The sequence below is a fragment of the Cervus elaphus genome, chromosome 22 (assembly GCF_910594005.1).
Source record: "Cervus elaphus chromosome 22, mCerEla1.1, whole genome shotgun sequence".
NCBI lineage: Eukaryota > Metazoa > Chordata > Mammalia > Artiodactyla > Cervidae > Cervus > Cervus elaphus.
The window spans coordinates 4,232,222-4,259,973 of record NC_057836.1 but is presented as its reverse complement, the minus strand read 5'-3'; the positions used below and the strand labels follow the sequence as shown (position 1 = coordinate 4,259,973).

Below are 27,752 nucleotides of genomic sequence, written 5' to 3'. Positions count from 1 at the left end.
AAACCGCTCCTCATATTGTCACAGGAAATTAGGACCTGTCTCCATCTCTGCCCCAAGCCTTGGCTGGTCCTGTGAATACAGGCAGGGAACTGGGCCTAGAGTACAAAGCTTTAGTGAGGAAAGACAGGAAAATACTTGACTGAGCACAAATCTAGCTTCCTTACACACTCTGTGACCTCAAGAAAGCCACTGATTCTTTCAGCCTCAGTTTCCTCATCTGAAAAATGGCCCTCAATGCCCCCTCACAGTGTGGGTGTGATCACTCTACCAAAGGCGTGCTGACGAATAGCCAAACGCTCTGTAAATGGCGGCAGCCATGTTTGCTGGCCTGGACAGCTGCCCAGTGTCGCCCTGATCACTGTCTGGGCGAGGAGCTGGGAGCCTGGACGACACTCAGAGGGCAGGGTGTGCCTGGTGAGGACAGCCTTGGGTGGGGCTCTGCCGGTGAGAAGGGGACACACCTTGCTCCAGGCACAACCCCGACCCCAGCCCCCCCAGCGCCCCCCGAGGGTGTTGGAAGAGGCTAGTGCCTGAGTCGCGGCTGGAGGTCCCCGACACCTCCCACAGGTGAGTGAGGGGTGCTCTTCTCGTTGGCTGATTGGCCAGAGGGGCGGCGGGAGGCCCCGCCCAGCAGGCCCCCCGCTTACCCTGCCCCACGCTCTGTTGTTTCTCTGCTTGCTGAATGGGCCCTAACCCTCTCCTTGTCTCTCTGTCCACTTTTCTTGCAGCCGCTGTGAGCGCTTGCCTTGCCATGAGAATCAGGAGTGCCCCAAGCTGCCTCTGAGAATAACCTACTACCACCTCTCTTTCCCCACCAACATCCAAGTGCCCGCCGTGGTTTTCCGCATGGGCCCCTCCAGTGTCGTCCCCGGGGACAGCATGCAGCTGGCCATCACCGGCGGCAACGAGGAGGGCTTTTTCACCACCCGGAAGGTGAACCACCACAGCGGGGTGGTGGCCCTCACCAAGCCCGTCCCCGAGCCCAGGGACATGCTCCTGACCGTCAGGATGGACCTCTCCCGCCACGGCACCGTCAGCTCCTTTGTGGCCAAGCTTTACATCTTTGTATCCGCAGAGCTCTGAGCACGCGCTTTGGGCCGTGAGGGGCCCCTCTTGTTGCTTTCCCCACCCTCCCCTCCGGGATGCCAATAAAGGCTCAGCGGGCAATCCCACACAGCATGGCTGGCGTGCCTTGGTTTTATTTGGTGCGGTCGGGAGTGTCTGTGCTGCTTGTTCCTGGTGGGGAAGGGGGAGCCCAGCACTGCCTGGCCCCCCCCAAGGGTGGCTAAGGAGTGTTTTCAGTGAGGGGTCTTCGCCCAGGAGCCCCTGTGCGTGGGAGTCACAGTCCATACCGCCAGGGAGCCCAGGCCAGTGCAGAACGAGGCCGGGTGTTTCATCTGAGATGATTCTTTGTCCCCCACTTGTGCTGAGCCCCAAGGACGAGGTGAAGGAGGCCCCTAGGGATGGCTGCGCTCCCTCCTCTCTCACTTCACAGATGTGGACACTGAGGCCTAGAGAAGGGGAGGGGCTTGGCCGAGGCGACTCGGCCTGTGTATGGTAGGAGGCAGTCTAGGAGCCAGGTCTTCTGGCCCCAGCCTTTCCTCACTGTATTGCCAGGAGCTGAGCCTTTAACCGAGACCATAAAAGCTCCATCTTGAGACTCAAACTTCCCATTCTGTCTTGACGAGAAGCCCGAACTTGTGGAAGAACACTTAACGCGATCATAGCGTTTTAGATGCAGCCCTTACCTAAGGGAGGTTGGTTCCCTCCACGGAGGACCCCAGCTATGTACCAGGAGGAGGCAAAGGGAGCCTGATGAATGTGTCACTCATGGGACCCCCTCAGTAAGCCCCAGGGCCTTCATGTGCGCTACTTCCCTTCCTGTGGGGCAGGTGTGTCGTCCCCAGAGAGACTCGGTGGGGTGAGTGATGTGCACAAGGTCACGCAGTTGGTCTTCAAACCCTGGTTTGCTGATGGCACAACTCTGACTGTTCCATTCCATCACAACACCGCCAACATGAGCTTCGATCAGTCTGCCTCTCTGCGAAGATATCTTCCACCATGATCCCAGCCAAGCCCCAGTGTGCCTCTCAAGGCACGGCATCATTTATCCCTGGCGTCCACCTCCAGTCTGACCTCAAAAGTTCTCCCTCGCCTCGCTTCCCTTGAACCACACTGTTGAGTTCTCTGCTGCCACAGGCCCTTCGCACATGCTTTTTCACCCTTGGCCTGAATATTGGTTGAACCTCAGTCACTGTGTTCCTGTCGCCACTGGGCCTCCCTGGACACCCGTGGGTTATGTTTCTTCTGTCAGTCTTTCTCCTGCCTCTGCCTTTGTGATGCTCATAGTTTACAGGTCCCACTTGCCTGTGTTTCACTTTTGTTTACCCCCCACCATCCAGAAGGCTCCGGGGAGCCAGGGACCAAGTTGGTCTCATACAGTGCTGTGTCCCTAAGCTCCTGGCAAGCGCTCGCATCCATAGGTGTCTGTTCCTGTCTGTTGAGGGAGTGGATGACTTCCTGCCAACATTGCTTTGCACGTCTAGCATTTCTGTGGCTGCAGATGCTGTTTTCAAGTAGGAATATGAAAGGGAGAAGACAATGTCAAGAGGAATCAAGTAAAGGATACTGGAGGGGCCTAAAGTCCTTCCTACTTGGGCCTGGAAGAAGATGGGGAAGGGGCCCGCTTTGCTGTCTAGTGGAGAGGACAGGTATACAGTTAACACCGTGCACCGTGCCCCATGACAGAAGCAGCAGGTAACCTGCCTCAGGAGCATACACTTGCTCCCAAACCCCTGCTGTCTCCCAGACCCCTCTCTGAACATGTCTGGTCTGGATCAGCTTGCAGTCTCCCATCTTCCAAGCTGAAGCCAGAGGCCCTCTCTGAAGGACCAGTCTGGTTATGTCCCTCCCCTCTTTAGAACCTTGTATGACTAGCAGATGAAGCCCAACTCCCTTGGAATGGCACCTGAGACCCTGTCTGCTCCAGCCTCTGCCCTCCTTTTCAGCCACGTCTCCCACCTGTTCCCAACTCTGGCTCACCCCCTGCTAGTGACCAGTGTTCTAGTTACGCAGAACACTTGCCCTTCTCTACACTCGCTTTCTCCAGGCCATAGATGTGCCATGCCTTCCTCCTGCAAATGGCCATTCTCCCTGAAGAAGTAGCTTAAAAGTCACCTTGTTGGTGAAGGCTATCCTTAATCTGAGCTTTCCAGAGCCAGGTGTATTCCATCAGAGCAGTTACCCTGTCATCTTGTTCTTTTTTTTTTTTTAATACTTTTTAAATGGTGCTATCAATTCCTTTATTTTATTTTTGGCCACGTCATGCACCATGTAGGATCTTAGTGCCCCAACCAGGGATCGAGCCCACGCCCCCCATAGTGGAAGCACAGAAAGTGCGAGTCTTAACCACTGGACCACCAGGGAAGTCCTTGTTTTTGTTACTTTTTACCATCACATTTTTAAAGGCAGAGATTGTGTCTGTATTCTCTATACTTTTCAGAATGTCTGGCCTGTAGAAGGAGCTCAGTAAACATCTGAATAAACATGGATGGATGGATGATGGATGGATGGATGGATGGATGGATGGAGGGTGGATAGTCTTTTCAAGGCTTAGTTCAAATACCACCTCTTCTGTGAAATCAACAAGACACAGCAGGGATTCGTCATTGTATTCAGTTATTCTTTCATCTGGGGCTTTCATCTGGGGGCTTCCCTCATAGCTCAGTTGGTAAAGAATCCGCCTGCAATTCAGGAGGCCCCAGTTCAATTCCTGGGTCAGGAAGATCCACTGGAGGAGGGATAGGCTACCCACTCCAGTATTCCTGAGCTTCCCTGGAGGCTCAGCTGGTAAAGAATCCACCTGCAATGCCAGAGACCTGGGTTCGATCCCTGGGTTGGGAGGATCCCTTGAGGAAGGGAAAGGCTACCACTCCAGTGTTCTGGCCTAGAGAATTCCATGGACTACAGTCCATGGGATCACAAAGAGTCGGACACAACTGAGCAACTTTTACTATTCTTTCATCGTGGTCCTGCTTATTGAGGCTGGGGGAGCTCTTTTCCCCTAGGAGTGTTAAGATGTGGGGGGGTTCTTGGGGGCTTTAGAAGCCTTTCGGTGACCTTATAAGGCTTGCCAGAATCCCCTCTACGTTTCCACTGACTGTTCAGCTTTGCTTGCACTTTCCCTTGTTTGTGGGACTTCCTACCTCTTCAGGTGGCCTGTTCCGTTCGAGAACACCTCTGATGTGTTTGTGTGTGTACCTGAGTGCACACATGGGGATGGCGGTATCTGAATTACCTGACCGCTCACCTCTCTGCAGTCCCTGGAGGATATGTAGCAGTATTCCTGTATCATCCTGCTGAGATCACACAGGGCAGAAAAAACAAGCCAACCCACCCACCCAACCAAACGACACACAAGAGTTCGAATGTCCTTGTTGCCATTGACTGGTTCTGTGATCTCGGATGAGTCATTTGCCTTTCAGAGCTTTGAGGCCCACTTCCTGAACTATTTTGGAAATGACATGAAGTTACTTACACACAAGGCAGCATCTGGCTGTGGTAGGCAGTTAATGAGTGTTGGTGTCTCCATTCGTTGGAAGGTACTCAAGTGTTCGTTTGGATCTTGATTTAAATGGAAAATGAAAGTTCAGAGGGTTTGTAGAGCTGCCATCCCTTCCAACTCTTGGACCTCTGTGTACAGTTTTGTTGTTTTTGTTTTGTTTTTTTTTTTGGCTGCACCACGTGGCTTGTGGGATCTCAGTTCCACACGGACTTAGTCCCACCAGAGACTAAACCTGAGCCCTTGGCAGTAAAGGCAGAGCATTCTAACCACTGGGCATCCAGGGAAGTCCCATGTGTGTGCACTTCTGATCGTCACTATGCTAAACCAAGCTCCCAAAGGTGGTGTTGTTCAGTCGCTAAGTCATGTCTGACTCTTGCAACACTATGGACTGTAGCCTGTCAGGCTCCTCTCTCCACAGGATTTCCCAGGCAAGAATATTAGAGTGGGTTGCCATTTCCTTCTCCAGGGGATCTTCCCAACTCAGGGATCAAACCCAGGTCTCCTGCACTGCAGGCAGATTCTTTACCAACTGAGACACCAGGAAGCCCAAAGGTGAAGGATGATAATTATGATTATCATATAATGATAAAATAGTTAACAACTATCACAGCTAACACCTAGGCAGTGCCTCTGTGGGCCAGGCAATTAACTAACCCTCATGGAGCCTTTGAGGAAAGTGCTGTTATGATCCTCATTTCACAGTGAAGACATGGAGGGAGAGAGAGGTTAAGTAACCCGCCCAAAGTCCCCCTGCTGATAGAAGGTGGGGCGGGATTCCGACCCAGGCAGCCTGGCTCTGGAGCCTGTTCTCAGACACCCAGCCCCATGAGGCAAAAGGGGGCAGGATTGCCGGGATCACTCAGTGCTCATCAGCTTGTTACTCTAGCTTCCTCTCAAAGGAAGAGCTTCCTTTCATACCAGCCCAGTTCTAAAATTCTCAAGTGAAAAACAAGAGTGTTTTATTAGCTGAGGAAGGAGACAGTGGGGCGAAGAGGGAAGAGCTGTGAAGAGTCAAGGAAGTGACGTGTGCAGACTGTCCAGCACAGTCATCTGGGATGACGTTGCAGCATAATTTTGGAAGTTTTCCGGGTCCTAAGCAAAACCAGGATGACCAGATAAGAAAGTTTTTCATCCATGGGAAATGTTTCCAACTAAACAAAGGCAACCCCCACATATAGTTCAAATGAAATCCACCCACATGGTATTGGCATCCATGCGGGAGGAAGCAGTGAAAGAACCTCAGGCAGTCAGCAGTGTCCTATAGAAAGCGCAGTAGCTCAGTCTGAGAACAGTGGCTGAGGCTGGGAGCCACTTTGCTCACTGCAGTGGCCAGTGTGTGCAAGGATTGAAGAAGGGGTGGAGCAGGCCGTGTTGGGCTTAGTCACTCAGTCGTGTCCGACTCTTTGTGACCCCATGGACCGTAGCCCGCCAGGCTCCTCTGTCCATGGGATTCTCCAGGCATGAATACTGGAGTGGGTTGCCATGCCCTCCTCCAGGGGATCTTCCCAATCCAGGAATAGAACCCAAGTCTCCCACATAGCAGGCAGATTCTTTACCAGCTGAGCCATCAGGGAAGCCCAAGAATACTGGAGTGGGTAGTCTTTCCCTTTTTCGGGGAATCTTCCAAACCTAGGAATCGAACCGGGATCTCCTGTATTGCAGGCGGATACTTTACCAGCTGAGCTACCAGGAATTTTTTTTTTTTTAACATTTCTTTAGGCTCCATCAGGTCTTAGTTGTGACGAGCAGGATATTTGTTGTGTTATGTAGGGTCTTTTGCTGCAGTGTGCAGTGTTAGTTGCCCCTCGGCGTGTGGGATCTTAGTTTCCCAGACCAGGGATAGAACCTGAGTCCCTTGCATTGTAAGATAGGTTTTTTTTTTTTTTTTTTTTAATTTTTAATTGGAGTATAATTGCTTTACAATATTGTGTTGGCTTCTGCCATACATCAACATGAATCAGCCATGGGTATACATGTTTCCCCTCCATGAGCCGCCCTCCCACCCCATCCCATCGCTGTTGTCACAGAGCACCGCGTTTGAGCTCTCTGCATCCTATAGTGAATTCCCACTGGCTGTCTATTTTACATATGATAATGTTTATATTCCAGTGCTACTCTCTCAATTCATCCCACCCTCTCCTTACCCCACTGTGTCTGTGAGTCTGTTCTCTGTGTATCCATTGCTGCCCTGCAGATAGGTTCTTCAGTACATCTTTCTAGATTCCATATGTATGTGTTAATATGCAATATTTGTTATTCTCTTTCTGACTGACTTCACTCTGTATAATAGGCTCTAGGTTTATTCACCTCACTAGAACTGACTCAAATGCATTCCTTTTTATGGCTGAGTAATATTCCATTGTATATACATACCACACTTCTTTATCCTTTCATCTATTGATGAACATCTCGGTTGCTTCCATGTCCTAGTTATTGTAAATAGTGTTGCAATGAACAATGGGATGCATATGTCTTTTTCAATTATGATTTTCTCAGGGTATATGCCCAGTAGTGGGATTGTTGGATCATATGGTAGTTTTATTCCTAGTTTTTGCAAGGCAGATTCTTAACCACTGGACCACCAGGGAAGCCCCATTAAACTTTTAAAACTGGGCCATCAAGGCTTCCTTGAAAGTCAGGATCTCATACTATGAAGAAACTGCTGGAAATGAAATAGAAAATTGAGTAGGAAAGAGGTTATTGTGGAAAATGAAGCTCCAGGTAAATGTAGAGGCCTGTCAAAGAGCAGGCTGCCAAAAACAACAGATGAAGGGGCCCTGTGAAATCAGGAAAAGTGTGGACCATCCCTTATGTGACATTGATTTCATATAAAAATGGTTAGCCAAGAAGTGTCCAGGTTAAATCTCATATAAAGTTATTGTAGGAAAAAAAGAGAATAAAGAACAGAATGACATCCCTCTGGAGAATGAAAGTATTCCAGGAAGATATGCTTACAGAGGAGATCAAAGCTGTAACCTAAATCAAACAAACTAAAAGGATTGAAAATATAACCAAAAATGAAGGAAAAATGTAAGCCAGAATTAGGAAAAACTGAGAAATGAAGTGATGAGACTCAAGAAATTATTTTAAATTAAAGCAAAAAGCAGTTTCAGAAATAAATACTTAAGGAAAAGCTGGGAAAAAAGTTCTCATAAGTTGAAAAATAAATAACAAAAGAGATGAAAAGACTTGAAGAGAAAGTGACAGATGTTGAAGACAAAGAAGATCCAACTTACAGGTAATAGAAATCTCTGAAGAATTAATGCAAAACAAAGGAGGGTGGCAATAATTACTAAAATTGATAATTCAAGAGACTTTACAGATATTTTAGGAAAAAGATTTAAAATTCCATATTGAATGAACACCCAATATATTTGAACATATTGACTCAGAGCAGCCAACACCAAGATATAAAGAGAAAACAAAAATACCTGTGGGTAAAAACAGCAAGAGACTTATAAGGGAAAAAACTGTATTATCATCAAATTTATCCACAACAACACTTATGCCAGAAGAAAATTAATACTTAGGATACTCAAGAAAATGTAAGTCAAGGATTTTATGCCCAAGAAAACAGACTTTTATGTACAAAAGTGAAAGTCGTTCAGTCGTGTACAACTCTTTGTGAACCCATGGACTGTAACCAGGCTCCTCCATCCATGGGATTTTCCAGACAAGAATACTGGAGTGGGTTGCCATTTCCTTCTCCAGGGGATCTTCCTGACCCAGGAATCGAACCCAGGCCTCTCAAGTTGCAAGCAGACTCTACCATCTGAGCTACCAGTGAAGTCTTTGTGCCTTTATGTACAAAGGGCACAAACTATTAGCACTAATGCAAAATTGTCAGCCTGAAAGCATTAAACATAATTACTCATAGTACTACAGTTAAATGAGTGTTATAAAAAAAAAGTATAGTATGAATCACTGTAGGCTCAGACTATGTAGATCTAGCACATCTATTAAAATTGTAGGTAGAATAAGGAGAACTTAACCCCCAAATTATTACTTTAAGTAATTATGTAATTATGTTAGTGGTAGTAATTTTAGTTTTGTTATTTTGAGACTACTGGGTCAAAATATGGAATAAACTGAAATAAATAATTATGGGACATTCTACCATATCCTGTGTTCTTAAGAGCCAGAATTTTGATATGGAAAAAAGGAGATTCCTTTGGTATATAGGAGAGGTTAAGTAAAAACCTATGTGCTTCTTGTTTTGACTGTAAATATCAGTATGAACTCATACTGTATATGATCTCTAAAATTTTCCACTGAAGAGGCCTAGAAACAGTGACCAACTCAGTAGCACTGAGCATTCTTGGCATCCAGATTATGGTCTTGAAATATCATTTTCCACTAAAAAACAAAAAACAAACCCAACACTTCTTGGAAATAGCTGGGACAGTAGAAGTGTAAGATGAGGCTGGAACACCTTGTTAAGCCAGATAGCAAGAGAGCCATCAGAGATTCCTGGGGCTGAGTCCAAAGGACTCAGGAGAGGACTTCCCTCGTAGTCCAGTGGTTAAGAATCTGCCTGCCAACGCAGGCAGCACAGGTTCGATCCCTGGTCCGGGAAGATTCCACATGCCTCGGGGCAACTAAGCCCATGTACAACTACTGAACCCATGCTCCACATCAAAAGAAATGACCGCAACTAGAGAGTAGCCCCTACTCGCCAAAACTGGAGAAAGCCTGTGAGCAGCAGTGGAGACCCAGGCAGCCAGAAAAAAAATAAATAAAGATAGAATAAGGACTTCCACGGTGGTCCAGTGGTTAAGACTCTGTGCTCCAAATGCAGGGGCATGTGTTCAATCCCTGGCCAGGGAACTAAGATCTCTCATGCCACAGGGCACGGCAAAAATAAATAAATAAATGAAAGATACAGCACAATTTTTTAAATGGGCAAATTTAAGTGATTTTCTCGAGATGCACATGTGTGTTACAGACATAAAGGAACCCAGATAGGCGATTGCTGGCAGAGACAGGACAGGGGTTACTTTGGGGGTGCACGAGAGGGTTAAGACAGATCTGGGCCCACGAAGCGGCCTTGAGTGCCAGGTTGAAGTTCTCTTTCTTGACCTGGGTGCTGATTGTAAAGCAGTTTGCCTTATAATACTCTTTAAGCTGTAACTTTGCTTTGTGTAACTCTCACATGGTGTTTTATTTTATGATTAAGAGGTTTTTAAAAGTATGCCTGCACCTGTAGCAAATCAGGCCACTCCTCCCCGTCCATCACATACGTGACACTGGAGATTTGACTGCTTTGTGTGGGGTAGAGAGCTGCATGCTTTACCTGTGACCGCCCCCCCGACCCGGGGTCCCAGGAAGGCCGGACCTTGTCTCCCTTGCTTGCTTTTGGTGTCCCTGGTGTGTGGCACCCAGCAGACAGTCCCAACACTCTTGTTGAGCAAGTGAATGAATGAATGTGATTTGCAGTTGTGGAAACTGAAGCTCAGTTCGTGCAGCTGGTAAATAGCAAAACTTCGCTTATCTTGGCTGGAGCAGTTGGAAACTGGGGTGTGTCTCGGGGGTTTGACTCCCAGTCCGATTTGTAGAAGGACCCGGAAGCATCCCCTCGGAGCAGCTGGGCTGGGAGGCCCATGGCGGAGCCAGCCTGGGGCGGGTGCTGCTGCCCAGCCAGCTGCTTCTCTCCCGGGCCCGGGGCCCTGTCTCTGTGGGTGTCCTGGTTCCACACGTCCCACCCCTCTCGTGCTGTGGCTCTCCTCAGGCTCCGCCAGGAGAAGACAGACACCGTCCGCTGCATCAAGTCCTGCCGCCCCAACGACGTCGCCTGTGTGCTGGACCCGGTGCACACCGTCTCCCACACCGTCGTCTCGCTGCCCACCTTCCGCGAGTTCACCCGCCCCGAAGGTGAGTGGCTGCTCCCAAGTCTGGAGCCGGTGCGGGGGTCCTGGCGGAGGCCGGCGTCTGGAGGACCATCCCTGCCAGGGCAGCCTCCTTGCTGAGGCTGCAGGAGCAGCTCCTTGGCGAGATGTGGGTTTGGGGCTTGGAATGCTGACCCCGCCCCGCTTCTGCATCTCCTCCGTATCCTCAGACCACAAGGCAACCCGGGTTCTGCCTGTTCCCTGCCCTCAGTTCAGTGGAGGGGGTGTGGATCTCATTTGGGGGATAACAGTCGTTCAGCAAATAGCTATTAAGTGTTGATTCTTTGCCAAGTGTGGGGTTATCAGGGACGGCTTCCAGGAGGCAGTGACCCTACTCTGGGTCCTGAGGGGCCAGTAGGAGGTTAATGTAGGGAAGTGGGGAGTGAGAGAGAGGGCCAAATCAGAATACCTCCGGAAAATCTGGAGGTGAGTGGGGAGTGTAGGTCTTTGAGGAAGGAAGCCAAGTTTTTCTGGCTGGAGTGGTGGAGGCTTGGCAAGAGATGGGCTGCGAAGGTAGACGGGAGCCTGCACTTGGAGTTGGGGCTTCAACTCCAAGGTTTTGGGAGCCAGTAGAGGGTCGTGACTGATGCTTTTTGCACACAGAAGCTGCGTCCTGGAGACCGAGGGGCAGGTGGGTTGGTGTGGCTAGGCCGACTCCAGGGAACCCCGCGGTAAAGGGGTCAGAGTACCCGCCCCCGGCAGCTCCACCTGCAGTGTCGACCTGCCGTCAGAGCCCCTGTCCACACGCGGGGCCAGGGCAGCGGGCTCCCCAGGCCTGGCAGAAGGCCGCGGGCGGGGAGCTGCTCTGCGTGCCTTCCTTTGGGGTGTGCGGCCCACGTGCCAGGGCCGGCATGGCCTCCAGACACCCCTTTCCTCTGTGGAGTCTTCACCCTTCCCCTGCGGCCTTCGGAAGAGCTCCCCATGAGAATTCATTCGGCCAACTGAGCCTCCTGGGTGTCAGGCTCTGGGACGCCGTGGTGAACAAGAGTGCTCCGTCCGTCTCAGGGAGGTTGGACAGGTTGCCTTGTGTCTGCACATGGCCACGGGGTCCGGGGAGTGACTCGGTGCGCATACCGGAACACTGAGCCTGGCCGTGGGGGTGGGAGGGCAGGAGAGGCGCCCAGGGACGGGCTTACCTGCAGCAGAGGTGGCCCTGCCCGCCCTGCCCCCCCGGCCCCCACCTCCTCGTCCCTCTAGAAAAGGGAGGCACAGGACCTTGGCAGGGCGGCGCGGACTTGGCTCTGTGGTTTGCCTCGTGCACCGTGACCGGCTCCCCCAGACCATGCAGATCCTTCCCAAATCCCTCTCCCCCGTGCTGCAGCCTCCCGGCCGGTGCTGGCCCACAGTTTGTTGTGACGGGAAGCTGGGTGTGGTTAGAGGTACCTGTCGGCATCTTGGGCCAGGAAACCTAGACCTTGACTGTTCCCGTGGAGAGGACCCTTGGTGGGCAGTGGCGGGCCGCCTGCTGCACGTTATGGTGGAGAGACTGAGGCTCAGAGAGGACTCCCCCCGCCACCCCAGATTGCGCAGAGCTGGTGTAAATTGGGCCCTTGTGCTCCCAGGCCTGATTTACCATCAGGTGGCCTGGGAGGTGGACGCAGCCACACACCCGCTTGGGACCCAGCCCGAGGAGGGGCTTGTTCGACCCCCATCCTGGTGGGGCAGGGACCATCTTGACCTCTCTCCCACCTCCGTCGCCCGCCCCCCTTCCCCACCTTCCCAGCTTCAGGGAGACTCCTGAGCAGTCACCGGTTACTTCCTAGCGCTGGCCCTGCCAGCTAATGCGTTCCATGACTTCAGGGAGGATCCGAAGTCTCGCCAGGCCTCAGCTTCCCCGTTGGTGCAAAGGGGGGACAGGCTGTGACCTGGGGTCCCTGGGGACCCCTGCACCTTCTCCACGCACGGGGTCCTTGTGTTGGGTCCTCATGGGCTTCGGTCAGGCCCCTCCGGGGTTGCGGGGCCCAGCGCTGCACCCTCTTCATGCCTCACTTCTCTCTGGCAGAGATCATCTTCCTCCGGGCCATCACGCCTGCCTATCCTGCCAACCACGCGGACATCATCTTCGACATAACGGACGGGAACCTCCGTGACTCTTTCGACATCATCAAGCGCTACATGGACGGCATGACTGTGGGTGAGTGCCCGGAGACAGCAGGTGCACCCAGACGCCCCCTGGTCCTCCAGCCTGTGGCCCAGCCGCGGCCTGTCGCAGACCAGCCCGGCTCCCACCCGGGTCCCTGGGTCCTTCAGGGCCCAGCTGGAAACCCCCGCCTGTCAATCACGGTGCGAGGAGCGTCCGGGGGGGTGGAGCCACCTGCTCTCCGTCTTCCCAGCTGCTGCTGTGGTTTGTTGTTTAGCTGCTAAGTCCTGTGCCACTCCTTTGCAACCCCGTGGACTGTGGCCCGCCCGGCTCCTCTGTCCGTGGGATTGTCCAGGCAAGGCCACTGGACTGGGTTGCCATTTCCTTCTCCAGGGGATCTTCTCGACCCAGGGATCGACCCCTCGGTCCTGCATCGCAGGCGGGTTCTTTACCACTGAGCCTCCTGGGAAGCCCCTTCCGGTCTCCTAGGTCCTGGATATTGTTGGGCCTGAGCGGAGTGTTACGGAACGTGGTCTGTAGGTGGCACTGTTGGCTCTCAGAACCCCGTCCCCGAGGCCCCCAGCCCCGACCGACCGTTGTGCAGCTGCAGCCGGAGACGGGATCGTTAACTCCTCTGTTGCCAAAGAGCCATTTATAGCGACTTTACAAGCTCTTAAATGGGTTTGCATGTTGTAAACATGACTGAGTCATCTGGGGGCCCCCCTCCCCTGGCCTCCTCCTCCGCCAGTTGGCAGCAAGAATAATTAGTTAATTACAATTAATAGTACAGGAGTCCTCGCTGGGATTCCGAGGGGAGGGCATGCAGCCATAGAACTTGCTGCTTGCCCCTGAGTCACTGCCCGCCCTGGGCCTCAGTTTCCCCCACTGTTAAGTGGAGCGACGTGTTACGGGACCTTCGGGCGCCTGGAGATGGGGGCAGGCAGCAGGAGGCAGGGTCAAGGGTTTGTGTAGTCCACCCCCCCCCCCCCCCGCCCTCCCTCCCGGCGTGGGGGTTGGTGAGTGGCTCGCGGGCACCTGCACACAGAAGCCCACCTAGGGGTGCCCTTGTGCTTGAGGCTGGGCCGCCCTGGGGGCACTTCTCAGCTCTTGGACCGCAGGAGATGGAGTCAGAACCTTCTGACGCACTCGTTCATTCTTTGCGTTTCTGGGCTTTTCCCTCTCTGCACTAGCCCTGGGCCTGGCGTTGTGGATAGAGAGATGGCTCGGTCCGCGCAGCCCCTGCCCCTGAGGGCTTTGCATTCCACCGGGTGGCGGCGGGGAGGCAGAAACAGGTCATGGGAACGTAGTGGTGGAGAGACAGTGACAAGCAGCTGCGAGGCCTCGCTGGGGACTCCGGACAGTGCTGTGTCTTCGGTTCCCAGCTAAACCCTCCTGGAGTGACTGAGCCAGGGGCAGGGCCGCAGCTGGGCCCAGAGCCAGTGCTCACAGCACATTTTTCTAGCCGCACTGATACTCCAAACAGAACCAACCTGGGACCTTGTGTTTCTTGGGTTCCCATCCACTGGGACAGAAAATCCTGGCACCTCGGAGCCTGGAGGCTCCCGGAGGCCACCCCTTCCAACTCTTTTTGGAGGGGGACTCCCGAGCAGTGAGGGGGCCTGGCCGGTCTTCCCAGGGTGACTTGGGCTGGGGAGGGGGTTGGCGAGGAGGGGACAGACCCCGGTGTGAGAGGCAACCACAGGTGCCACCTACGGAGGCACAGCGTCCTCTCCTCACCACCTTTGGCCCCGCGGGCCCTGCTTCGGGTTCCGTGCCGGAGGAGGGCCCAGGCTGGCCCAGGCTGGGCCTGGTGTCTTCAGGGTCTCAGTCCATTTGCCGGACGTCTCGTCTGGCTGGGCCTCTGGAGCCTGCCAGTGAGCTCTCCCATGTGGAGGGCGAAGGCCAGAGGGGACGGGCGTCTCCCTGGGGCGTGACCCAGGCTGTGCTGAGCCCCCGTCTCTATACCCGCAGGTCGCTGCCTTGTTTCTCTCCTTGGGGCCTCTTGCCTGGACTTCCTTATCCCCCCCCAGCCCCTCTCCTGCCCCAAAGAACTTCTGTGCCCCCTGGAGCATCTGGGCTCTGAGGGTAGCCGCCCTGGCACACGCCAGGCCTGGGCACGGGCCTGTCCACCTGTGATGGCTTGTTCTGCCGCTGGACTCTAGCCCAGGCTGAGCAGCGTGAGAACAGTCCCTGGGCACGCTCACCCCCGCACCCCGTCTTGGTCCTTGCAGACGCCTCTGGGGCCATGACTGTCTCCGTCGGGCAGAGGAGGGAGCTAAGGTAATGACCGCCTGAGACTGAGCTACAAAAACCGCAGGGCCCGGGAAGTTTGCAGGCGTGTTTTCGGCTGTGCATCCTCGTTTCAAGCAATGTCTTAGATAGAAACCCTCTAAGTCCCTGGAGAGGGAGAAAGTGTCTTGTGGGGCCTCTCAGGCCTCCCCCCATGAAGCCCCCTGCTGCCTGCAGCACCTGGGAAGGGGCCACACCTATTCATAGGCTGAACCCCTGCCTACTCTAGGCCTTACCCCGAATGGACATTGGGCACCGGGTCAGGAAGGCTTCCTGGAGGAGGTGAGGCCTGAGCTGGGTTGTGATGCACGTGAAGGAGCAGCTGACACTCAGTGTGGAAGCAAGTTCTTCGTCACCGCCACACTCTGTGACATGTTGGGAGTCTCCCATCAACAGAGGAGGGACCGATGGCCAGAGAAGGCAGGTGTGGTTTGTTCCAGGCACCCCTGCTGCTGGAGGTGGAGCAGGCCTAGAGCCCAGTCTTCCCCAGATACCCAGAGCTGGAATTATCAGACGGCTGGTGTTGACCCGGGCAGAGTTAGCAAGAGTTTGTGTCCCAGAGAATTAGCCAATGCACAAGCCGCCGAGACCATGACACAGTGAAGGTCGTTGCTCCCCCAGATAACAGAAGGAGAAAGCTCTCCAAACTGATTAAGAACCTGGAAGGGCCAGACCTTCCCCTAATGCGTCCTTTAAAAACCAGCTCTCCGCAGGGATAAAGGCAGCTCTGAGCAGGGCTGAGCTGCTCTCTCCGTAAAGCCGGGTGCAGCCGCCCTGTAACATTCCTCTTTCACCAGCTGTCAATGAAAAATGAAGAATGCATTTTCGACCTGTGCAAAAAATGCTCTATTAATGCCTGAGGTATTCTCGGGCCACTACAAAGCCTTCCTTATCCAACCCCGGCTTCACTCTCCACCCAGCAGAGCACCGACTGTGATCAGGGGCTGCTCCAGAAGGGGTGTTTCAGGTAATAGTTCCTGGAGATAACTAACGGGGGGCCCTGGTGAGGTGGGTGCAGTTTGTGTATCCTCAGCCACCAGCAACGGGGGACCCTCCCCCCGGACTCCCCAGGCCCCTGGGTGGTTGGTGGTATCTGAGCCTCAGCCCTCCCTGACCCCTCCTTGCTCACTACTCCTTTTTAACTGTTTTTCTAAGGACAGGGAGGAAAAAATATCTGTCTATATGGAGGGTGTACTTTGCCAAAATTTCTACTAGAACCTCCCCAAAGCCAATAGGAACTAGACAGCGCTCAGCTCAAGCTACTTTTTAGACCCACAGGTTGATTTCGTGAATGGCCCTCTCCATCCTTGGTGGACGTCACCGTTTCTATAGGAAAAAACCGAAGAGCCTCAGTGTCAGTTGGCAAGCAGGCGTGCTGGATGTCCAGTCTGTTCTGGGTTGTTCCCTGGGCTCCTCATCTGCCGCTGGGTCCCCTGAGAATCAGAGGTGCTCCTATCTTCAGCTCCTGCCTGGGTACCATGGCAACCAGCCATGCTCCCAATAAAGTCTGAATGAATGGAGATGGTCCAGCTCACCTTGGAAGGCTTCCCAGTTGGTGCAGTGGTAAAGAATCTGCCTGCCAATGCAGGAGACACAGAAGACGTGGGTTCCATCCCTGGGTTGGGAAGATCCCCCTGGAGGAGGAAATGGCAACCCACTCCAGGATTCTTGCCTGGAGAATCCCACGGACAGAGGAGTCTGGTGGGCTGTAGTCCATGGGGTTGCAAAAGAGTGGGACACGATTGAGTGACTGAGCACGTATGCATGGACACGGGTTAGGTTGAGGAGGGATAGTCCCTAGTTGCAGACACCGTTCTTGTCATTAGATGAAATGATAAGGAAAGCCCCGAGCAGCACCTGGCACGTAGTAGGTGTGCAGGAAGTCAGTATTCATGGAACCCAAACCTTTTCCCATAGCCCACGTTGTCTGTGCCGAAGCCTCTGAATTTGGCCCGTATGTCACCACCCTCATAACAATATCCTCACTCCCCTTCCTAAAGGGAACCAAAAGCTTTTATGTACATTTTGAAAGAGTCTTCTAAGTTTTATTTGTGAGAATACAAAGACTGTTACTCTATTTCACTTTTGAAAAATATCAATGGCTGGGGTGGCCCTTTTAGGGCAAAACACCTTGGAGTCCCTGCTTCCACAGTTGGAGCGCTGAACTTGGGGTCACATGTCCCAGCGCTGGTTCTTGCTTGGTTGTCTGTTTCTAGCTGTGTGACCTCAGGCAGGTCTCATAACCTCTCTGAGCCTCGGTTTTCTTCTCAGTGAGATTGCCATAGTAATATTTGCCTTGCCGGGGTATGAGGACCAGAAGGAGTTGTATGTATTTTAACATAGCTGGGCAGGTTGTTAGGTGATAAATGAGCCACTGTGAGGAGGCCGTTTGGGGCTAGAGAGCTGGTGAGGTCTTGGAGCCCCTTAAAAGGACAGGAGAGCAGCCAGCGGGGGCACATGGGGTGCTGCCGGGACTACTCACCCCAAAGTGGCTCCAGTTACCTGGGAGCTGGGTCATCAGCACCCCTCGTGGCCTGGGCTGATGAGTCAGGCCGGAAGCGGAATGGTCGAGGCCATGCCTCCCAAGTTCTGTCATCCTTGAATTAGTTATTCAACAAGAACCTCCTGGATTCCTACTCCATGCTTAACCCCGTGCTGGGTGCTGGGGAACAAGTTTACACCCAAGCCACAAATCCTGCTTTCAAGAAGTTGCCGCCTAGCTTCCCTAGCATCCTGCCATCTGAGTTCCTACAGTTTATTTGTCAGCAGTAGGTTTTGTCTCTGTTAATGTCTCAGCGGGAGAGACAAGTAATAATGTGGCAAGGCTGCCGTGTACAGTTGACTGTTTTGTGTACTGAAAAACTTAGGGGGTACCACTCACAGCCTCTTCTACGTGCAGGGCACAGCTTAGTCAACTGCACGCAGCAGCCCCAGTACAAGAGCTTGTGAGTGAGGACAGCTACCTGCTGTACCTTAGCCCCTGGCCAGGGGAAGCCTCATGCAAAGCAAAGAGCTTGTCTGCCCAGCCGTCTGCCTTCAAGTCCAGTCATTCCAGCCTGCAGGGCCCGGATCGCCTCTTCGAAATCTTTACCTCTTAAGGGGTTAAACACACGCTGCTGACCCGTCCAGGAGCCTGATTCAGAAAGCTTGGCCCAGGATCAGTACACATTACGGATGAGATTCAGAAATTCCACCTAAAAACAACAGTGCGGCCGTCTCTGCTGGTGATGAGTGATCGGCCCTGTCCTGCTTTCACGGCAAATCCCGGGATTAGGCGCTTTCTCTTCTAGGGGAGGCACAGCCCCCGCCCCACCCCCCGGGGCCACACCCTGGCCGGCAGCCAAGTTGTTTCCAGGGGGATGCAAAGGGGCGGGCCTCGGCCCGACCTCACCTGGAGGCTGGCGGTCCTGGGAGGTCAGGGGGATGCAGAGGGCAGGCGGTGCCCTCTCAGAGGTCTGAGACGGGGCGTGAGAGGGGGACAGACACCAGCACCTTTTGTGCTGACTGTGCTGGGGCCTCTCGGGGCAGCGACGGGCCATAGACGTTGGGCCCGGGGCCATCGTGACTCATAGAGAAGCAGCTATTCCTGCTGCAAAGCCCTGTGAGGAGGGCTCCCGAAACCCAGTTTCACAGAAGCAGAAACTCTCAGAGGCCACCCCCAGGCTGGCACAGGACTCTTAGGGCTCAGAGGGGTCCCCTGCTTTTGAGGCTACTCCTCAGGTCGGCACCCAGGGCCACAGGGAACCTCACTGGACACCTCTCTGCTTCTGCCCGTGGACCCACGCGTCACGTGGGCTGCTTCTCACCCCTGCTGGCCCCCCTGCCCCCAGCCCCCAATGTCATCTCCCAGCTGTGAGGTCCACCAGCCTGGCCGAAGCCACCCCCCCCCCTCAGCAGGGTGCTTCCACATGATGGTGAAAGATGCTCCAGCCATGAGGCTCCTGAAGCCAGGGACCCTCTGCTCCCCTCCTCCCACCCCCCGCAGCCAGTTGCTGCTGGGTCTACCAGGCTTTAACCCCCACCTTTCACGTCCAGTCCTGCCGCCCGGCTGGAGACGTCTTCAGCCTCAGCCTGCTTATCTCCTCCCCAGTGTCCAGCACTCTAATCCCTTCCTCTTCCCTTCACTCTGCTCCAAACACACCAGCCCATGCCCCAGACCTCATCCATTTCATGGCCTCTCTCATCTCCTGGACTTGAGCCATGGCATTCACCTCCTTCTCCTCTTGGTTAAGCTCCTATTCATCCCTCAGAGCCCAAGTCAGCCGCGTCACCTCCTCTCACATGCCCTCCATGCCCCAGCCCCCAAAGGCAGAGTGTGTGGCTTCCTGCTTTGTGCTCCCAAAGCCCCAGGGCCGAGCTTCTTATAGGACTCTGGTCTTCATTCTTCTAGCAAATAATGTGTGTGTCCCAAGGGAGCAGGCCCTGCTCTAGGGGATGCATCAGCCACCAGGAGAGACAGACATAGGTGAATCCTAGCCAAGCACACGTTTTCTTCCGGGGGTAGGAGCAGGCAGGAGACACGTGTAACATCCACACCGTCAGGCAGTGTGAGTGCTCTGCAGAGGGCGGGGGAGGAGAGGGGAGCGGGCCGCCACTGTGTGTCTGGTGGTGGGAGGTGTTAGTCTAAGGACCCGGGGAGCTGAGGAAATGAGCCTTGTGGCAATCTGGAGGGGGAGCTCCAGACAGTGGGGACGGCAGGTGCAAAGGCCCTGAGGCAGAGGCGAGCCCGGGGTGTTGGAATCAGCGGCTGACAAGGCAGGGTCTTGAGGCCGCCACAATGGCTCCAGCTTTACCACCAAGTGAGGTGGGAGCCACAGGAGGGTTTTGGGTTGAGGTGGGAGATGCTCCCTCTGGGTGCCTGGGTGAGCCTGGGGACCTAGTTCCATGACCAGGGGTTGAACCTGGGCCCCCTGCATTGGGAGTGCAGAGTCTTAGCCTCTGAACTTCGTGACTCACTCTATAGGCTTCCCTCATAGCTCAGCTGGTAAAGAATCCGCCCACAATGTGGGGAACCTGGGTTCGATCCCTGGGTTGGGAAGATCCCCTGGAGAAGGGAAAGGCTACCCACTCCATTATTCTGGCCTGGAGAATTCCATGGACTGTATAGTCCAATAGGGTCACAAAGAGTCGGACACACTGAGTGACTTTCACTTTCATGCAAAACCTTTCAAAAAACCTGTGATCCAGGCTGGAGGTGACTGTGGCTTTGACCGTGTGGCTCCAGCAGGAAGGGTGGCCAGCAGACAGATTTCTGATACATCAGGGGGTAGTGCTAGGCTTTGCTGACGAGTTGGGTGTGAGACAAAGATGCACTGCATGGGTCTTGACCTAAAGAACAAGCAGACGGGTTGTCAGCGGGTGAGCTGGGGAAAACTGTGGCACAGCAGCTCTGGGGAGGTCGCAAGTTCCCTTTGGCATTAAGATTGTGGGCCTTGAGGGACACCCTTGGCCACGCAGGGGTAGAGTGAGTAAGCCTGGGAGGTGATTGTGGGTGGATGGGAGCTGGCGCCCCGAGACCAGACAAGCTCACGGAGGAACTGAGTGTAGACGGAGGAGAGAGGAGGCTGGAGCACTGCGGCGTCTTGTGCTCAGAGGTCGGGGAGGTGAGCGGAGGCCAGGCTGGAGGAGGAGGCCTTCCCAGGAGAGAGGGCATGAGCCGTGTCAGTGACCGTGAGTCTGGTCAGATGAGGACAAAGGGTTCACCACTGGGCTCAGTATCGCCCCAGCGGATGGTGACCTTGACCAGGCCGTGCTCAGTGGGGCAGAGTCGGGGGGAGACACACCAGGGTGGGCATGCTGGAGGCACCACCAGGGGTCTCCTTCCGGAAGGTCTGCTGTGTGTGCGAGCGGAGAAATGCTGGGGCCAGTGGGGAGGGTGTGTGGTCACGGCATTGTGAGTTTGTTTTTCTTAATATTTATTTATTTAATTTGGCTGCACTGGGTCTTAGTTGCATATGTAACCTCTAGCTGCAGCGTGTGGGATCTCGTTCCCCGACCAGGGATCGAACCCAGGCCCCCTGCGTTGTGAGCGCGGAATCTTAGCCACTGGACCACCAAGGGAAGTCCCCACTGTGAGTTTTTGCTTGACTTCCTCTTCCACCGGTTGTAAGTTTCTGAAGGCAAGAGCCTACAAGGGGTTCATTTGTGCCCCACCCACCCCCCGCCCCGTCACCCTATTTGTCTTTCTTTCTTGCACACCCTCGCATGCACACACTCGTGTACACACACAGCACGCCCACTCAGAGGTTCCCCAGACCCGGCGCCCAGCAGGCTGCAGGATCACACTGGCCCGCTCATGTACAGTCACCAGGGGGTTAAGTGAGCCCAGAGCGGCCTCTCTCGGCATCTCCCGAGTTCTCCTGCGGATCGACTGCGTCCAGAATGATTTGTGACGCTCTTACCGCTGCTGTTATGCACCTTCTGAAGAGCCTTTGAGATCACCGGCCCGTTCATAAATTATTCTTTTTTTTTTTTTTTTTTTAAGAAAATGAAGTGTTTTTAGCCAAACAGCAGCAGAGGCATGTTGTGCAAAATTAGGGGGGGAAAAGAAGAGTCTGATGATGATACGGATCTTCCAACAGCCTCACCTGACAACCGTAACTACACAGAGGACCCAGACGGCCACCATCAGCCACTGTCACCAAGAGCACTTCCCGCAGCCTCAGAGTCGGGTGTTCCCAGACGGGACGTTCCCAGGGCGTTCGATCTGTGCTTGTGGCTGAGAACTCCGAGTGTCGGGTCCTCGACGGTCACAGTCGTCTCAGCAACAGGAGCACCGCTGTGTGCTGGACGCTCCCAGCACGTAGGCCACACGTACCGTGTCACTTGGGTTTCCCGACGGGTCAGTGGTCAAGAGTCCCCCTGCCAATGCAGGAGACAAGGGTTCCATCTGTGGGTAGGGAAGATCCTCTGGAGGAGGAAAGGGCAACCCCCTCCAGTATTCTTGTCTGGAGAATCCTATGGACAGAGGAGCCTGGCGGGCTGCAGTTCATGGGGTCGCACAGAGTCGGACACGACCGAGCGACTAAACAAGAGCTGTGTCACTTAACCCTGTGGGGGATGGCCCCTTTCTCCAGGTGAGGACACTTGAGGCTACGAGGGGCTTCCAGGCCCAGGGGGCATGCCTGAGGCCTGCACACAGCCTGGTGGGGTTGGATGTGGGGTTTCTGCTGCCACGACCATCCTGTGTGACCTTGAACCAGGCAGAGTCCTCCTCTTTGAGGTCTGTCCCAGCCCTGAGATTTCTCATCTGGGGGCACCTGGAGACATGCAAGGGGGCCGATGAGTTTGGGTCTAAGGGTGGGGAAAGGCCCCCAGCAGGTCGGTGGGTGGAGGCTGATCCAGGCGGGAGGACTCACAGAGAAAGAGGGGAGGACTCTCATCCTCCCCATCACTGTCACATCCTGGGCCAACTTGGTAAAAGCAGGTGCATCAGATGGCAAATCCCTTCCGGAAAACCGCCCACACCATCTCTCCCTCCGGCGAGGCCAGGCAGCTTGGCAGAAGGGCAGCGGCCCAGGGGCTGGCTTCGGGGGCAGGTTTGCTATCTCTGGTTCAGAACTCGTTTCACCCCCAGAGCCCCCGTTGCTCCTCCTGGAACTGTGAGGCCCCAGTACGTGTGGCTGAGATGTCAGCGGAGGAGATGGTGGATGGGGGTGTCTTCATCCCCACCATGTGCCCCTGGACATGCTGGTTCCTGAGTCCAGAAAGGAGCCTGGAAGGCTTAGTGTGGAGCTGACATTTCTTTTCCTATTTCTACCCGAGGGAGAGGTGGGCCCGGGGAGGGTGGGGGTGGGATGACTCTTCGGTTTCCTGCTGCTGCCCCGTCCAGACCCTCTGGTTTGGTCATGAGAGACCCGGGAGGAAGTGTGTTTATGAGAGCCGAGAAGTTGGGAGGATGGTTCTGCTGAGGCAGACTTTAAATCTGCAACCGAGACCCCTGTCCCCCTCCTTCCAAGCTCTTACTGGGTGTTTTTCAGGCAAGAAGAAGAGAAGATAGGGCTTGGGGAGCTCCGTTCCTTCACTGCCCGTGACCAATAGGATTGCCCTACAGTTCCTCTCTGCCATTTTTGCCCTGTATGGATGACTCAGCCAAGGGCAGCACATTCTGGAAGTTTTCTCCGCACCACATCAAGCCAGGTGCAGTCGGGTGGAGAGAACTAAGATCAGGGTCCGTCTCTTCTGGATGGGTGCTGTGCGCTGAGAGCCCTGTGATCTGAGGCATCAGCCCCCAGAGCCCCGATCTCCCCGGTGGGAGGGAGGCGATGGTCCTTCCCCGCCCCTCCCCGAGGAGCGTGGGGAGAACGGGATGGAACAGTGGACGCGGGGGCCCGCCCGTTCCCATCTCCTCCCCTGCTGTGGACCTCTTTCCCGGCCCATCACCACCATAGCTTTGCACGTTAGACGTACAGGCCATATTTCTTCTGTTCTTGCGTTCTCTGCTTTGCCTTTGGTCTGTGCTGTTCGTCCTGGCCTGGAGTTTTCCCTGTTGAGGAGAATTTCCCGAGATCCGGGTGATGGTTTGCTTTCTTCCCAGTCGCCCACTGTGTTAGTGTTTGGTGAATCCACGTGGGTCTCCTCTGAGCGCCAAGGTTCTCGGTCCTGGTCCCTTGTCTGAACAGGCCGACTCATCACCTCCCCCTGGCTTGTGGCTCTGTGTGGTGGCCGCCGGGGCCAGACAGGAAGGCCCGGTTCTAACATGTCGCCTTTCTGCTTGCACATGGGCCGCACCTGAAAACCCAGCGACTATGGCTGTCATCCATTCCTTCCTGCCACTTTTGTTCCCCGGGTGATAACTTTCAACTTTATAAACCGTGGTTAGTGCTCTGGTCTCTAGTTCATGCGTTCATTTAGGAATTCACTTATTGCGGGCCTCCTATGTGTCAGGTCTGTAGTAGGACCAAGGACCTGCTGTTCCAAGAACCAGAGATACGAGAGTGACCAGGGGGACCTCCATGGTGCACAGTGGATAAGAATCCGCCTGCCAGTGCAGGGCACACGGGTTTGATCCCTGGTCCTGGAAGGCCCCACAGGCCGCAGAGCAGCTAAGCCTACGTGCCCACAGCTACTGAAGCCCTCACACCCAGACCCTGCGCTTTGCAGCAAGAGAAGCCGCCGCAATGAAGAGTAGCCCCTGCTGGCTGCAACTAGAGAAATCCTGCTTGCGGCAACGAAGGCCCAGTGCAACTAAACATTAATTAATTAAATTTTAAAAAGGTTGACCAGAAAAGAAAGTCAGTGCCCTTGGCCTCTGGCCTCACACGGCGGCAGGGAGACCGTGACAACCGAGAGGACCAATGACTCTATAACCTGATTTCAGGTAACGACTGCGTCTTAGTCTCATCTGATGCCGACTTCCTTCCCTCTGCCTTTTTTTTAACTTGAAGCTCTGTCTTTTGAAAAGCACAGTTCATTTCCACTGGCATGAGGTACCATGCCATCTCTGAATGGATCGTCGTTTTTGCTAAGATGCTCTTCGACAGCCCTGTTCATGCCATTATACTTGATCAGTTAGAATTGCAGGACTTCTGAGTTGGAGGCTGAACTTCAGAAAGACAGTGACTCATTAAAGGTCACAGGGTTGCTCGATGAGGAAGCAGCATAGGAATGCCAGGCTGTGATTCCAGGTCTCCACAGACCAGTGTTTCATGCAGATGCCCTCGTGGATGATCCTCCTTCTTTCAGACAACCTGTGGTTGATCAGTTGCGACCCCAGTCAAGCGGCAGAAGCTTGGGGATGGCTGCAGGGGCCCGGAATCGAGACCACAGTCCCCAGGAGGCGATGGAGGTCTCTGTGTTCGGGCTCCTGGCACATCGGCTGCAATTTACAAAACAGACGAGACATGAAGGTGAAGTGCCCGAGGGGACCTACATTTTTCAAAGGGAAAAAAAAAGACTTAATTATATCTTTCAGAGGCACAGACACGCCGAGGAATACCAGCAGTGTCTGGGACCCGAAGCAGAAATGCCAAAGATGAGGATTTGGAAGATTAACACAGTTGAACTCGGCATCGTGGCCTTTTTTTTTTTCCTGGGGCTCCTGAAAGCTAGGGAGGTAAACACCGCAGCAGGGAAGACGGACAAGGCAGGCGTGATGGAAAGCCTTTCCCTCTCTCCTGCGTTTTGCTGCAGGAATGGTCTTTCCACATAAAGCTGCTCCCGCTTAGAGCCTTCAGCAGCCCCTTCCCTTCAGGAAAAAGGTTTGAGGGGCCCTCAAGGAGCTGGGTCCCTTCTTTCCTCCCCTCTCTCCTTCTTCTCTGTTCTCTCTCTTCCTCTGCCTTCATCCTACTGGATAATCATAACGATGCTCCCCCTGTGTCCTGCCCTGGGCCTTGGGCTGGGGACAGTGGACAGAGATGAACGTGATGTAGACCCTGCCTCCAAAGGGGGAGTCGACTGTGAAGGTTCCCCCGAGGGAGACCAGACCCAGGTGGTGCAGAGTGGGGCTGGCAAGCCTTCATGAAAGAGGACGCAGGCGGTCTAGCTGGTCCCCAGCACCTGGCACAGAGCAGATGCCAACCACACGTCTGTAGAAGCAAGTGACAGATGGAGTTAGACCCCTGGTGGAGGTTCAGCTTCTAATGTCTGTGACGCCACATTCGGGCAGCAAGCGTTTCTCTAGTTCCCTCTCTGGTTTCCCTGCACCCGGAAGGTTGGTGGTGGTTCTGAAAGAACAGAGGTCTAGCGTCGGTGGTGGTGAGGAAGCCAGGAGACTACTGGTCTGGGCTCCCAGTGCTGTGAGGCTGACGAGGTGTGAGGGCCCTGAAGAAGCCCTTTTCCACCTCCTTAGGCTCCTCTGTCTCTTTCCCCAAGATTAACTCTCTTCCCAGAACCGACTCAAACCTTGACACTTGGGGCCTTTGCACAGGTCCTGCCTACCTCCTTGGGCTTCCCTGGTGGCTCAGATGATACAGAATCTGCCTACAATGCGGGACACCTGGGTTCGATCCCGGGGTTGGGAAGATCCCCTGGAGGAGGAAACGGCAACCACTCTAGTATTCTTGCCTGGAGAATCCCATGGATGGAGGAGCCTGGCTGTAGTCCATGGGGTCGCAAAGAATCAGACACGACTGAGCTGCTGACACCTTCACTTTACTTACCTCGTCGGCGCCTACTTAGTCTCTCTTATTTTAAGCTTGTTTATTGTGTGGCTGCGCTGGGCTTCTCGCTGCTGTGGCTCCTCTGGCTGTGGCGCACAGGCTCTAGGCACTCGGGCTTTAGTACTTGTGGCGCATGGGCTTAGTTGCTCCACAGCATGTGGGATCCTCCCCAACCAGGGATCGAACCAGTGTCTCTTGGATTGTGAGGCAGATTCTTAACACTGGACCACCAGGGAAGCCCCCTACTTAGTCTTTAAATTTGGCTTTAAATTTACTTTAGTCTTCCAATTTGAAGTCAGCTCCTGTGTAGAATCTTCCTTAAACTTCTCTTGTGCAGAATGGCCTCTATTGGATGGATGGATGGATGGATGGATGACAGATGAATGGATGTGTAGATGAATGAATAATGGATGGATGATGGATGGTGGATGGATGGATAGGTGGATGGATATTGGATAGTTGGATGGGTGATGGATGGATGGGTAGGAAAGCTGTGAAGAAAGAAGTGATATCAGGAGAAAGTCTAGGTTCAGTGAAGGTGAGGACCAGGAGGTGGATCTCAAGCTTGAACTAACCTGGGAATGAAGCGGGCATGTTCACTAATATTAGAGCCCCCCGGGAAGTGTGGCTAGGCTGAAGAAGTAGTGATCAGGTCCACAGAGTGGGTGTGGCCTGGGAAGGGATCCCAGGACCGACTAGGGTTACAGACAGAGTTGGGGATTGAGTGTGGACCCCAGGTCACAGGAGAAGGACAGGGCAGCTGACTCCCTGGGCACCTGCTGTGTCTCTCCCACAGTGCCCTGTTGAGCCCTTGCAGATGCCTGTGTCTTCCACCTCAGTTGTTCTCTTGTTAAATGCAAAGATCCTGAGAAAATCCAGGCCCTGAGTGTGACCTGCGTCTGAAGTTCAGCCTTCCGCTTCCTCTTCCCCTTCTCAATGCCCTTCTTCTCTAAAGCAGCTCTTAGCTCCCATTAGTGTTCTGTTTGGCCTCTTAGCTGTTTACAGTCGGAACCCTTAGCCGAAGCGTGACGTTCTGGTCCTTAGGCATCTTAGAAACTAACCCTCATGAAGAGCCCTAACAGTACATGTTGAGATTTAAATATATTTTCTAGACATCCAGGGCTTTCCTTTCTCGTCAATGTTTAAGGCAATCTAATAAAAATATTCAACGTTTGCTCTATTTTTCAATCATGGAGGAATTCAGTCCTACTTGAACTGAAACTCATATCACATTAGAATGTTGCAGAGCTTTTTGATATCCAGCATGAGTAGGATGGCCTTGTGATGGTTTTGTTTCTGACTCTGAAGGTGACTGTTTAATCCCTGTTTCACAGAAGAGGAAGTGGGGCCTCAGAAAGGTTCAGTAAGCAACCTGGGATCATGCTGCTGACTGAGGTCAATTGGACTCAAACCTTGTGCCCTGAAGGGGCTTCCCTTGTGGCTTAGACAGTAAAGAATCGGCCTGTGATGCAGGTTCAATCCCTGGGTTGGGAAGATCCAGTGGAGAAGGGAATGGCTACTCACTGCAGTAGGCTTGCCTGGAGAATTCCATGGACAGAGGGGCCTGGCAGGCTACAGTCCATGGGGTTGCAGAGTCAGACACGACTGAGCGACTAACAACAAAACAACAATATATACTTTGTATTTATAATAATTAAACTATTTATATATTTATATTTGTGTGTGTGTGTGTGCACCGCATGTGTGCTAAGTCACTTCAGTCGTGTCTGACTCTTTGCACTGCGGACTGCAGCCCGCCAGGCTCCTCTGTCCGTGGGATGCTCCAGGCAAGAATACTGGAGTGGGTTGCCATGCCCTCCTCCAGGGGATCTTCC

At 53.8% G+C, this 27,752-nt stretch overlaps 1 protein-coding gene across 2 annotated transcripts in view; it reads left to right on the top strand.

Annotated features, from left to right (window-relative positions):
- FBLN1 (fibulin 1) overlaps positions 1-27,752 on the top strand; it is an 81,021-nt gene that overhangs the window by 49,750 nt on the left and 3,519 nt on the right. The window contains exons 15-16 of one of the 2 annotated variants that reach the window (XM_043880909.1): positions 10,293-10,435; positions 12,452-12,583. In XM_043880909.1, coding sequence (XP_043736844.1) covers positions 10,293-10,435; positions 12,452-12,583 — 275 coding nt within the window. Of the gene's footprint in view, positions 1-728; positions 1,180-10,292; positions 10,436-12,451; positions 12,584-27,752 lie in introns of those variants that run through there. The other variant, XM_043880910.1, reaches the window with a different exon arrangement.